At 36.3% G+C, this 13,413-nt stretch overlaps 2 protein-coding genes across 6 annotated transcripts; both read right to left on the bottom strand.

Annotated features, from left to right (window-relative positions):
* Window positions 1-284: 284 nt before the first annotated feature.
* LOC109010116 (F-box protein SKIP14-like) lies at window positions 285-4,872 on the bottom strand. Its single transcript, XM_018990836.2, has 3 exons — window positions 4,766-4,872; window positions 2,738-3,628; window positions 285-1,622 (listed from the first exon to the last, which is right to left on the bottom strand). Exons 2-3 carry the CDS (start codon window positions 3,608-3,610, stop codon window positions 1,068-1,070), a joined length of 1,428 nt encoding a protein of 475 aa, XP_018846381.1. The 5' UTR covers window positions 3,611-3,628; window positions 4,766-4,872; the 3' UTR covers window positions 285-1,067.
* A 417-nt stretch (window positions 4,873-5,289) lies between these two features.
* Window positions 5,290-12,743, bottom strand: LOC109010115 (glucose-6-phosphate 1-dehydrogenase, cytoplasmic isoform). Of its 5 annotated transcripts, none has more exons than XM_035695059.1 (16): window positions 12,590-12,743; window positions 11,625-11,808; window positions 11,191-11,276; window positions 10,708-10,774; window positions 10,409-10,595; window positions 9,377-9,534; window positions 9,225-9,293; window positions 8,936-8,994; window positions 8,543-8,579; window positions 8,115-8,186; window positions 7,522-7,669; window positions 7,272-7,367; window positions 6,557-6,627; window positions 6,321-6,436; window positions 6,111-6,156; window positions 5,290-5,701 (listed from the first exon to the last, which is right to left on the bottom strand). In XM_035695059.1, exons 2-16 carry the CDS (start codon window positions 11,796-11,798, stop codon window positions 5,534-5,536), a joined length of 1,554 nt encoding a protein of 517 aa, XP_035550952.1. In that variant the 5' UTR covers window positions 11,799-11,808; window positions 12,590-12,743; the 3' UTR covers window positions 5,290-5,533. The 5 variants fall into 5 exon arrangements, with proteins under 5 accessions (XP_035550952.1, XP_035550949.1, XP_035550953.1 ...); XM_035695056.1 differs by having other exon boundaries at window positions 7,245-7,367; window positions 12,590-12,738; XM_035695060.1 differs by having other exon boundaries at window positions 12,390-12,737.
* Window positions 12,744-13,413: the final 670 nt, after the last annotated feature.

Below are 13,413 nucleotides of genomic sequence, written 5' to 3'. Positions count from 1 at the left end.
AAACAAAAGGACCAAGAATGTCCCAAACGCAGTCACATTAGCGGGTCCTAAGCAACTTCTTCATCCTCACAAAAACATCTAACGACTGGACAAAATCAGGAGGAATCGGAGACCAACAACTAATGCCACTTGCATCAGAGCACCTAACCTACATCTTCATAAAAGATGGACAAAGAAAATAGGGAAATTATAAGCTGATGCATAACTACAGTGTTTATTGTGAGAGTACCTACCTACATCTGTCATACGAAATTCTAAAAACATGCTTTTTTAATACTAAAATGGGAGCATATGAATGAGAAGCAAATCCTTGGGAACAATAGCAACATAACAAAAATTGGACATTCAATCATCCACATTTATTTGGGTTCCAATGATACTGAGCTTTGTGACAAACAAATCACATGAGCTTTGTGTAACAACTACCTGCATGATAAAGCAAGCTATCACAAAGTTGACACAGAACACAAGTGCTATAATTCTTCCAGTACTTTCTGCATATTAATATGATTTCTCCTCATCTGCATCCATTAGAGAAACCCCCAATTTTTGTGAGCAAATATTACCAGAAACAGCTGCTACCTCCGCGCTTTCAGAGTCGCATATAGAAATCAACTTCTTCAGTCTCCAAATACATGAGCCAGAGATGCATGAAATCACCCTATTTCAAGACACAATTATAAATCAAAACCCTGCTTTTATTTGACCAGCATTGCCTTATTGTTTCTTTTTTCTGTCCTCTTTTTTTTTTCATCCAGTTCCCTTCTTTCATTCGATTTTTTTCTATATTTTTTTAAGGATTTTTTTTCTATATTTTTAATTTTCTTCTATTCCTCCTCAAACCTCCAGAATCAAGAAAATGTCAAAGAGGCACCAACTACGCAGTTAGAGCCGTGCTGGTGGTACATTTCCCGTCCTCACAAGTGGCTGCATGTTCTTCACAGAGACAGGAGACCACACTTTTAGCATCTACGCAGGTGGCTATCGCATTACTCATTTGGAGAGCGCAACAATGAAGATTCTACTCCAAAACCTACAGCCAGTGGAAATTTAGAATGTCTTTCCCATCAGCCATAGAAGCAAAACTGGTAACTGGTCTCTTGACGAAAGATGGTGCACTGAGAAGCACCTTTTTCACCCAGCATACCTGGGCAATTAAGTCGCTGCTTCCAACAATCCAAACAAAGGGAGTCTAGACAGAATGTTTCCTCATAATCACGGTCCTTAATGCAGCACCCACAATTGATACAGCGCGGTGTGCAGATTATGCAAGCCCTGCACAAATGATCAGCCTGATGTTTCCCCTGACAACTCTCTGATGGGCAATCATAAACTAGTTTAAACTCATGGCACCAGGGGCAGGCCTCAATGTCGATGGCACAATCATCATCACAAGATATATAAGACGGAACCCCACTATAAATCCGTAGCCTGTGGGCACTCTGCTCCACATGGTTATCTGCATTCAGAAGAAACTGCAATTCTTCAAACTGCTTTTCTGTTATACTGCGGATGCCAGCAATTCTCAAGTGCTTTATTCCTGGGGAGCCAACAGACTTGAAGGCCCTTAACATATCCAATAAGCTGTCAACACTAAGTCTTACACATCCTGGAACGCTTAGCTGCATGCAAGAAGTGAGTCAATAATGAATTCTAACTTTTAATCTCAGAAGAACAAAAACCAGAAAGGAATTTAGCTAATGATGAATTAAAAGAAGTTCAAGATAAACATGATGAGCAAAAAGGACAAGGAAATAGTTGCAACAGTTGGAACTTTTGTTTCTGCGTATTCATAATTTTCACTTTACCATTGGATGGAAGCCCACCTATGTCCTAGATTTACCTTCTGGGACTCTCTCTCTCTCTCTCTCTCTCTCTCTCTCTCTCTCTCTCTCTCTCTCACATTAGGTGTAAATGATGTATAGTCTCTGTGTATCTCGATGAGGCCTTGTGCCATTTTCTTGATCATTAATAAAGCTCATCTTACTTACAAATTTATTTTTTCTAGATTGACACCAACTTAAATGAGATGACCAATGAATCCTAACAGGCCTATGTACAACACATGCTTTAAAAAATATATCAGCTAAGAAAACACAACAATTATTTCAAAAGCTATCTGAAATATAACAGACTTGCTCAAGTTGTATAGGATACCTGAATTCCCTATGATTTGATTGATACACAAAAAGGCATAAATATCATATTCAGTGATGGATAGGAGAGAGGATACCACAAAGAAGAATTGTGCATATTTGTTATGAGTACAGATAATATCTAAAATGGAAGAAGAATTGTGCATAATTGTTATTTGTTATGTATAGTATCTATAGCAACTAAAAAATGTCTCAAGGATTTTTTATTTTTTTATAAGTAAAAATATTATATATATAAAATCAATAGGAGTAACCAACTACACTGGACGTATACAAGAAAACACCTAACACATACAAGAGAGCCCCTAATGACCCAAAAATCCCATGAAACCTACCCAAAATACACCAAGCCCAAATTGGACACACCTCCCCAACCCCTTGTTTCTCAAGGATTATATACGCAGACAACCTGATAAAGTCATTAGGCATTATCGGAGGAAGAAAAAATAACAGGAGAGCATCTGTTATAAATCAATCGGTCTCAACGATGATAGCTGAAGACTATAAGCTATTAAGCAGTAGTATATGATGAGAAAAAATCATTTATGTTCCAAGATATTTGTTGTATCATAAACACCAACCTTTTTCAGTCTTGGATTCGTTTCAATCACACGCTTCAAACCGCTATCTGTGATTCTTATGCAGTCCACTAGGCTCAAGCACTGAAGGGTGCCTTGTGCCCTGTTAGCCAATTTCAGAAGAGCATCATCCGTGATCTTCTCGCTCAACGGCCGATCGATGTGAATACTCCTCCACAGAAGAGCATCACTTCTAACCGAATCGCGCAAAGATTTGCAAACCCTTTCTACAGTGAGAAGGTCCTGCACTCCCAGATATCCCAAAGCAAAAAACATTGCATCATGGGGTGTACTTTCTTCAACACCCTTAAAACAAGTTTTTCCACAATCCCTCGACTCTGGAGCACCTTTGCTCACAAACCAATTTCCGAAACGGCCGAAATTCATAAACTCCTCCACATTTCCATCCAGTGCAAAAACACCATCAAGCAATCTAGTGTCAACCCCATATCCATCAAACCCATCACAAGGAATTGAAATTCCACCCTTTTTCACGTTACCCAATTCTGGTTCAAACTTCATTGAACCATTCCACAGCCAATTCAGCCCTGCAAAGAGTCCATGATGATCAGCAATCTCTTTTTGAGCATCATCAAACCCAAAACCATTACAACCTGAATCAGATTCCTCTACCAAGTCTTGAAACCAACCCGTGATCGTAATCGTAGACCTTTTATCCATTCCAAATGGATCGATAGGCAACTTATCGACGACATCATCTACAAGCAGCGGCTCACCGTAGCCTCCAAACTCAGCCTTGCCCATTTTGTTGCAATCAGAACCCTCCGACTCAGAATTCAAGCCCCGGAAACTCCAAGAATCCCGTGAACCTTCACAATTCCTAACCGCGTGGGCATCAGAGAGACTAAGAGGCATTCTTGATTCGTAGGAACCCTATTGCAAGACACCTAGACTGGGTCAAACAACTCAATTATATATGCCCGCAAAGCTTTTCTTTCCAAACAAAGGCCCTAAATTATCAAATAAAAGAAAAAAGAGGAAGAAAACTCACGATTCCGGCGACACAGAGCTAAAAAATAAAAAAGCACCGGAATCGGAGGTTACACAATAAACCCAATTAATGAATCAGGTTGAAGAATGATCTTAGGAGCGGAGCTGATGCTCAAAAGAGAAGCTTTCTAGGAGGGAGAACTAGATCGTATTGATACCAACGAAAAGAAGGAAAACAATTAAAAAGACGGAAAAAAAAAACAGCGGTATAGAAGGAAAACCAAGATACAACCGCGAAGAAGAGGGAACGATGCCCTTTTTTTCGCTTTAGGAACAATGTCAGGTATATAGAGAAACCCAGAAACAGAGAGAAGCAAAGAAAGGGAAAGGGAAGGAAAAACAAACCATCGAAGTGGATTCGGAAAAGGAAAAGGATGGGAGGCTAATATAAGAGCCCAGAGACTGAGCCACAGGAGAGAGAGAGAGAGAGGCGGGTGGAGAATCAGAAAGCCCGATCCTTGGACCAATAGAATTTAGGTACTTCGCGTTCGAGGGATTAGATATGTTTCCTTTGACTACTAGTGATCCCTTTATTCTTTTTCCTTTTCTTTAGGGGTAATTTGTTGTTTGATACACTTCCAACTCTTTAATAATATAGTTTGTGCCTCAAAAAAAAAAAAAATTAGTTTACAACCAATTTTACAACTTTATTAAGATTATTTTTAATTTTATATAATTATCTTTCATTCAAAATATAATTATAAAAATCTTATAAATTTATCATTTTCCTTTATTATTTTTTGTTTTACTCAACACGATAATAAATTAATAAATTCCTCATCCTAAAAAATAAGAAAATAATAATATATCTATTTAGATCATTAATAAAAAAAATGCATTTTTTTCATTAATCACCTGAGGATTTGTCCCGATATAAAAAAAATTAAAAATTATATATACTTAACAAGAAAGTATTTTTTAATGATGTTTTATTTTTATTTTTTATTTTTTTGAAAATATTTAAGAATATGAAAAAAAAATTAATGAAAACAATAAATAAAAATGATTGAGGATTTATACCGGATAATTGATTGCACGTGCTATCTGATTGATTTGGATCGTTGCGGGGCTTGGCTTATCATATAAGAGGAGGTGTTTGCTGTCATATGGTTTTGGGGACCACTCGATGGATAGACTGAAGAAAAAATGAATAAACGAAAAGATAATCGAATTTAAATGATTAGAAAAGAGAGAGGATCACCAAATTAAGGAACCAAGAAAGATGAAAGGTCGGTAGAGAATCCAACAAATTAACAAATGGTCATCCCTTTTTTTTTTTTTTCTTTTTTTAGGACATGAAGTAAAAGCAAGCCTTTCTAGTCCAAAAAAGTTCCCAATTAGGCTGATGTTTGTGTCAGTCAGACGATGTAATTAAATTCAAAGAAATATGGATAATTTAACAAAACTTTAGTTACCACCAATATAGAAATAAAAACAAAACAAAAAAAAAAACAAACTAATTTGCATAAATTGTGTAACAGAAGGTTTATTACTTTATTTAGCCTGGAACCAACGCAGTCTGAAGAGTGAGAACATCAAGACCAAGACCAAGACCAAACAAAAAGGCAGGCCGTTCCTGAACATCAGCAATTTATTACAAAAAGGTGGTGAATTGTATCTGTTGTTGCTTATATAATGCTCAAGTATCTCTCTAATACACACCATACCAGATTCTTATTCTGATCATAGAGCTTATCAAGCTTTATGCAATATTCAGTTTTTCATAACAAACTATATTTAAAGGCAGGCAACAGGATAGACACACCATAAAACCAAGTATGCTCAAGTCTACAAGGTGGGAGGGATCCATATGTAGCCATGTGTTTGAACATAACCGGCTTTTGCTAGCAGCTCATCTGCTGCTTCAGGACCTCGGCTACCTGGTTTGTATGGAAGCGGCTTCTTTTCTCCATCATCAATTCTATGCAGAAGAGGGGTGAATATCTCCCACGCCGCCTGATGGTTCACACAACCGTCAAATTGGAAATTGACACTATTGTGTTAAGATATTTCACTTATGGTGCATTTGGACTTTGGAGATCTAGATCTGGGTCTTTACAATCCAAATCCCCCGTTTGGACCATTAATTAAAATTTGGACTTGGATTTGGATTTACACCAAAATCATACAAGATTTTAAGCCTTTTAAATCATGAATTCAAATATCATGGTTGATTTGAATCCAAATCCAAATTCTTCCATCCAAACACAATCTTGATTCATTTGGATACTAAGAATATTTCAGAATATCTGTGAATAATAGTGAAAAAGTTTGTGAACAGTAGTGAATAGTAGTGAAGTAGTTTGAGAATATATGAGAACAGTTGTATTCCCAAACAGGCCCTTAATGTACAATGTCCACATACCTTCAACTCATCTCTGCGAACAAAATGTTGTTGATCACCTCTTATTCTGTAAAAACAAATTTCCCACTCAATGAATATTAATCCTCAATCTCAAGTCCTATATTACTATTGCGCTAGAGTTATACATGCAATTGAAAACAGATGCACTGACTGCCTCAAATAAAAGCAGAATTATCAGACAACAAGATTATGGAAGGACAAGGATCATACGTGTCAAGGATTAGACGTTCATAAGCCTCTGGGATTGTAACCCCTTGATAACGTTGCCTATACGACAGGTCTAATTCACTTTGGACAGTCAACATCTCCAGTCCAGGCTGCTTGACCTGCATGCGAGACATTGAGAACAATATCTACTTTACCCGATGCCCCAAACATAAGCAGGTACCAGCTCAACCGTTGTGGGACCAAAAATCCTCACAATTATATTAGAATCATGAGCATACCGTCAGCTTCATGTACATGGCTTCTGAAGGTTGAAGGCGTATGACAAACTCATTTCTCCCTTGCTTTTTACCTATACAATGAGAGAATGTTCGATAAATAACTGGATAACTTTTGGGTGAACAAATATTTGACAGACCACTAAGCATAATATAAATGCAGTGGTATGAGCGAAAACATAGACAGACACTGAATATAGAAAGCCAACCAAGAGGTAAATGGCAGCAAGACCATATGGAGTTATATGTAGAGATCAAGAAGACTTGAAAATAAATCGTATAGGAGAAATAGAAAATGAGCCGTTCTGCATATTCCCCACTGCAATAAAGCTCACAGAAATGTTCACTAAGCTAATAATCATGACTTTTCTGACTTTTGACACCAAAATTTTAACTGCATGAACACACCAGTAAGTTGTTGTACTTTCAGTCCTGCACTAGATTATCACAGATCCACAAGTAAAAGATATGCCATCTACCAGTAGGAAATGACAAGTCCCCCTCCTCCCTTTTCACCCTTCCAATGTTTGGAAACCGACTTCTAGTTCATACTTCAAAATAGAATTGTAGACAGTGGCTACCTAAACAAATTTCTTCGGGCCATGACAGTAAAAAAGTGTAACAAATTTTGAATCAAGAAAGCAAGAAAAGACACATAGCAGAACCAAGCAAAATCTAGAAGGCAAGTCACCAGAATTCTGAAGGTCTGATGCCATACATTTGAATATATCACCAGGAACATCCTTAAACTGAACTCGTATTTCTGCCTTTCTCGAATTCAACGCTTTCCCGGCCTTAAGTATAAATGGGACACCTGAATAAGAAATTGGACTGGACTGTGAGCAGAAGTCGAACAACATTATCCTTTAATTGAATACCCAAATGTGAGGTTCAGATATTACTTTTTTCCTCTTAACTACAAAGAAGTTTCAAAAGAAGACCAAACAAATGGTGAAAATATATCATACCCTCCCATCTTTCATTATGTATTCTCAGAACTACAGTTGCAAAAGTTGGAGTGTTTGAGTGATCAGGAACTGTTGGATCATCCCTATAGGCTTCATATTGTCCAAGAACAACCTCTTCATCTTTAATTGGAAGAACTGATTGAAGAACCTGATATTCAAATAATATCAGCAATCAATGTAAGAAAACATGTCTGGAACTCAAAGCAAATTACCAAGGAAAAAAATTATTAAATGGACAAATCATATAACTAAGAAGAAAAGGTATCATGGGGAAAAGTTTATCGACTAACTTACTTATCAAAAAAAGCTTAACGACTAAGACAAAAAAAACAAGATTATTAACTTTAAAAGATCTTTCAAAACTAATATATTCCTTTAAATCTTAAAAGATCATTGTACTCCCTTTGTTCATTTAGAAAGTCTATTGTCATAGGTAAATTTGAGCAAGACAGAGTGGTTTTTTTTTTTTTTTGGGGGGGGGGGAACACGTCTTTGTTTCTTAGTATGTAAGAGAGAAGTTTTGGGAGCATTAATATCAGTTGATAATAACTTAACAGATTTCCTCCTTGCATTGGGGTTGTAAAGTTACATACCTTCACTTTCTCATCCCGAATGTGCTCAGGTTTGAGAGAAACTGGCTTTTCCATGGCAACTAGACAGAGAACCTGCACTTTGTAGATTGTCAAATTTTAGACACCTTTCATATATTGGTCATGGATTGGGAGGTTGTATGGCAATCGGTCGTCCAGGGAGTTTGGGGTAACAAAAGCCTAAGCAAGGAAGGTTATAGCTGGAGATGTTGCCACAACACACATCCACCAAGTTTCTATAGGTATCTTATCATAAGAAAAAGTAACATGAAAAACTAAAAAGAAATCAGAAATATTGCAATTCAGGGCATGGCAATAACACTCCCCCTTCCTAAATGCTACCAAAAAACCCAGCATTAAGAAATAATCAATCATGCAGAGATGGCATCTAAGGATACAAAATCTGCTTTATCGTAATACCCAGGTCTTACCTGCAATAGATGATTTTGAATGATATCGCGAATAATTCTGCCAGAACAATAAATCTAGTTAGATTTCCCTTGTATCAAGATCTATTCAACTGTTGAAAGTTAGATCCACAAGAGGTGTGCGATGCATAAGTCATAAAAAGCAGGTAAGCCCCAACTATAGATCCTCAAATATATTAAGCCAATTATAAAAAAAATTATATTAAGCCAATTAGAACTAAAATTACGGGAATTCCAATATGAGCAGAAACTATAGCTAGCAAGTAGTAATTAAAAATATTCCTATACAAGAAATTTAGAGATAAATGGAAAATTTTGAGGAGAAAAAGAAACAACTGCTCTTTTAAGCTTGTGCTCAACAAACAAACTGAGACACACAACATTTACAGAACATACCCATATTCATCAAAATATCCACCACGGCCTTCTGTCCCAAAATCCTCCCTGAACACAATCTGCCAGAGAAAAAACAAACAACATACACGATGATCTTGTAAATATCACGGTTAAATCAGGAGACCAATGAAAGTTAAAATCCTAAAAATAGAGGTGCCCATTCATTGGGGGACAATAAGACATAGCCTGGACACAGAGTACCCCTTACTTCATTGCTATGAAGGTACTATCTCAGCCTCAACATAGGTTAGTAACTTTCAAAATGATTGGTGAAAAGAAGGATTCACACCTGTACGTTGTCAATATTGTCACGATTCCAGAGGGGCAAGAAGAAGCGATTTGCAAATCGTAGAACCAACTGCATATTTAAGGTAAGAAGTAAATAATCAGAGTCGTGAAACCAAATGAGCAGAAACTAAGACTTATCAACACATATATTACCAAATTCTGCACCAATTCCTTTCCCAAATAATGATCAATCCGGTAAATTTGTGGTTCATCAAACAACTGTCCAATCTGGGAACTGAGTTGTTCTGCAGATTCCAAATCTTTGCCAAAAGGCTTCTCAACAACAATTCGAGTCCATCCACCAAGATCGGCTGCAAATAATTGGATGATTCATTCAGAAAGTGTTGTATCAGATATTCTAAATCTACATCTCATATAGGAATCAAAATGCCAACTTGCTTGATTCAACAAACAAAATTTACCAATCCTCAATAGATCTTAAATAAACTTTAGCTAGTCGAACAGCATTTTCCACTTTTATAAATAAACATACAGGTTCAACAAAATAACAGAAACAGTGAATTATGACATTAAGTGGGAAATAGAGGGCCTAATTTTCTTTCGCCATTATCTGGCTACATAAACAGAAATTCAGGTATGCTTTTAGACTTCTTCCTTACATCAGACCAATGCTCAAAGGCAAAAATGCTATTTGTAATAACATCTTTGTAATTCCAATGACTGAGCAACAAGTTCCTAGAATCACGCTTAGTGACCAAACGACAACTTCTATGAGCACAGTGTGATCATTAAAAAATAATGAAACTATTATACACAAAGAAGAATGAAGAAGCCTAGAGTAAAACATCTATGGGACCTCCGGACTAACACACAGCAGATACATATCAGATAGTGATCTGTATTCTTCAACAAATGGCTACCCATCTGGGCATCCCCCATCTTTCCTATTTTAAATCTTTAAGCAACTATCTAGAAGCATGTCAAAGAATACATGGAGCTGTATTTCAGAATCCACGTTAGTGTACATGTCCACACGATATACTACAGTTGTTTTATAACAGGCACCAACCTCATGCAGATCTTGCAACAAAAATGAGTGAAATACACCTTCTAAACATAAATGACCAAACAGTAGTAACCAGAGTTAATTGATAATTCCGGCCACAATGACAAATATTTTTTTATCAGTAGTCACAATGCCAAATATGAGTTAGAACAACTAACATTTATTCATGCAATTATGCCTGATCATCTTGCATACAGATGGATAAACAGATGGAGGAAGTGCCAGATAAAAGAGTCTCCGAGATGACCCCTCCACGCTATTTTTTGATAACTCATGCTTTGCAATTTCCTTGTCCAGCAGCTGAAAACCTTCCTCAGAATCATATGAACCACTTACATATTTAACCTACAAAAAAAAATAATAAACAATAAGTTGAAACAAATACATTTTACTTGTGGGAGACCACATAAATGATTCCAAAGAATCCAAACTGATGCAGGATAAGGGCTGTGCTAACCAGTTCGAGAAACTTGGTTACATTATCCAAGTGCTCCGTTGAAGCACTTTTGTCAGTGATAAGATACCTGCAGTTATCCATCATATCTAAATCATTCCACATCATGAGCTATTCTTATAAACAAATTAAAGAAGCCTTTGAAGAAACACTTTAAGTGAGTGAGAACCACAATACCATAAATGGGGGAAAAATGGCGAAAGGGAAGTGAACAGACATAATAATAGAACAAAAGAAACGCATTCGCACGAAAGAAAAATGAAAGTGGAAAAAAAATCAAGGAAATTTTGGCAGGTATACTTTTGTTCTTCCAAGTATCAACCCTGAAAATACGGTTTATTTAGATATAATTAATAGTTTGTTTTAGAAGTATATATTATTGACAAAGATAATTGCCAAGCGTGGAACAAAATATGGATGTTCACACAAACATTATTGTTCCTACACATTACATCATGCAGAAACAGATAACAAAATGCATCTCACCCGCGAATGCGATTTCTTAGCTCATCATCTGAAATCTTAGTCCTTGCATAGCCAAAAATGTGAACTTCTTCGGAAGGCAGGAATCCCTGAGACAAGCCAATGCCTTTTAAAGTGAGTGTATCAGTTGACGGCTCCAAAGAACACCAAAGCAACTCTACTTCTTAGGTAGTCTTAATAAACAGAAGCTCAGATTCTCATTTGTCTTTCAGAGGTGTAATAAACTTCCATCAAAATGGATAGAAGACAAAGATCAACGTAAGGCATTGTCTTAAGACATGCAGACAAAATGAGAAGACTATAAATCATCCAATTATACTCAAAATTTCAAAGGAACTAGTCGAAGATGAAAGTCCATCTCAATTCCAAAATAGATTCCCAATAAATTTAAATCACGAAAGCAATACACCGAATCCTGAACAAGAGTCCAAGCAGACCTGCAGAAAGAGGTGGTAGAGTGCCGGAAAGGTCTTCTTCTTAGCAAGATCTCCAGAAGCACCAAGCACAACAATGGAGAGACACCCAGTTTCAGGCGCATTGTCAACATCTCTTCCAAACGATTCGCTTCTAGAAATATCTCTTTTCTCGATGTGCCATGATCCTGATTCCATCTTCTAAAAGCTGGACAAGAGAAGGAGCATGCAGAGCTACATTACAATTTCTTATATTATATTCTGTATTAAGAAAGTACAAGCTGTGAGCAAAGCTACTCAAAGTGGCCTTCGCCGTAAGCCAACAGGGCACTCACTCTTCACTCCAAGGGATTGACCAGATTAACCGAAAAAATCAGACCAACAAGTTATAGTGCTCAGATCCATCACTCTCTCAAAATTCTTCGTGTTTTAACAACAACTACATTGGATTTTCAACCCCACCAAGAAAACATAAACAGATTGAGAACATTAGCGTCCCGCTTGATCGTTAAGAAAAACGTGCTTTGGAATTACCTAGCAAAATTCTTCAGAATTCAAAGATTTGATTTATCTATTCCTTTCAGGGTTTCTTGACAGCGAAACAGATCGAATAGCGAAAAAACCCATAGAAAACTAAGAATCGTTCACTCTATGAATAGATCTCAATTTACACCGAAGCGCATAAACTGACAGATCCAAACTCGGGAATTGGAATCACGAAAATGATCACCTCGAAAGCATTCAACATAACGGGTATTTCCGTATATACACGAAATCAAAATCACTAACCGGGTTGTAGAAGCGAGATCAACGATCTAACAGTACCGTAGAACTTCCCGCTAGTTTGGAACAACCCCCCGAAAAAAGCAGCACAATTCCACAAAAAGTGGAACTCAAAGACAGACACACAAAGAGACAGAGACAGAGAGAGAGAGAGAGGGAGGGAGGGGATGGGTGAGTGTGTAAGGAGCTATAAAGATTACAGATACCTTTTGATTTGCAGTTTTGGAGTGGAAAATTGGGGATGGGAACTAGGAAGTAACAGTGAACTTTTCTTTTCTGATTTCCAAAACGGTTGCGCCACGTTCACCAACTCTCTAGTCTCAGTATTCTCTCCCTCCTTACCAGCCGCCATTGTTCGCCAAACTTCCCAGTATTTCTACGTATTTCTATTTACACCCGAGAGTTTAAGCTTTCTTACTTTCTCCGCCACGGATAATCTGATATTTTGATTATTATTTCAGCTAAATGATTTATGTTTGAGAGATTATGTCTTGAGTTCTATTATTTTCAACATTTAACGGTTAACTCATGGAGTCATTAATTTTCGTGACTAGTAATAAATTAATAAAATCTAAGATAAATAAAATAGTTATTATTCTTTTTATTTTAGATAAAAATTAGTGAGAGGGTGAATGATATAATACGAAACTAATTATTGAAAATTTTTAATTAAATCCCACTTCTAGAGGGTGTTTCTCAACCTTTTCACTAGAAGTTCAAAACAGTATAAATACGTTATATTGTTTTTAAGGTGAAACTCTTCCTTTGTTTTTATTGAGAGTCGATTAAAGTTTGAATATTTCTTAAAAACATGGATGTTTTATTTTAGAAAAATTATATTTATCATTTCTATACATCACACATTATATTTTTTTCTCTTATCAAATATGTAGTGTATGGATGATGAGTAAAATAATTCAATTAGTCTAAAAATAATAAAATAAAAATAAAGTATGATGTGTGAGAATAATAATCTTCATTTTTTTAGATTCATTTTTTTATAAATAAAATAATTATAATAAGATTTACT

The sequence above is a fragment of the Juglans regia genome, chromosome 10 (genome assembly GCF_001411555.2).
Source record: "Juglans regia cultivar Chandler chromosome 10, Walnut 2.0, whole genome shotgun sequence".
NCBI lineage: Eukaryota > Viridiplantae > Streptophyta > Magnoliopsida > Fagales > Juglandaceae > Juglans > Juglans regia.
Note: the sequence above shows the minus strand (reverse complement) of the source record. Positions and strands in the feature narration are given on the sequence as shown.

Coding starts and splice junctions, on each gene's coding strand:
- LOC109010116 (XM_018990836.2), bottom strand. CDS start 3,610: ATGCCTCTTAGTCTCTCTGATGCCCACGCGGTTAGGAATTGTGAAGGT. Junction 1,623..2,737: donor CGAATCCAAGACTGAAAAAG/GTTGGTGTTTAT, acceptor TCTTGCATGCAG/CTAAGCGTTCCAGGATGTGT.
- LOC109010115 (XM_035695056.1), bottom strand. CDS start 11,798: ATGGAATCAGGATCATGGCACATCGAGAAAAGAGATATTTCTAGAAGC. Junction 8,187..8,542: donor TTCAAAATCATCTATTGCAG/GTAAGACCTGGG, acceptor TACAAAGTGCAG/GTTCTCTGTCTAGTTGCCAT. Junction 6,437..6,556: donor CCATGTACATGAAGCTGACG/GTATGCTCATGA, acceptor TCTCGCATGCAG/GTCAAGCAGCCTGGACTGGA.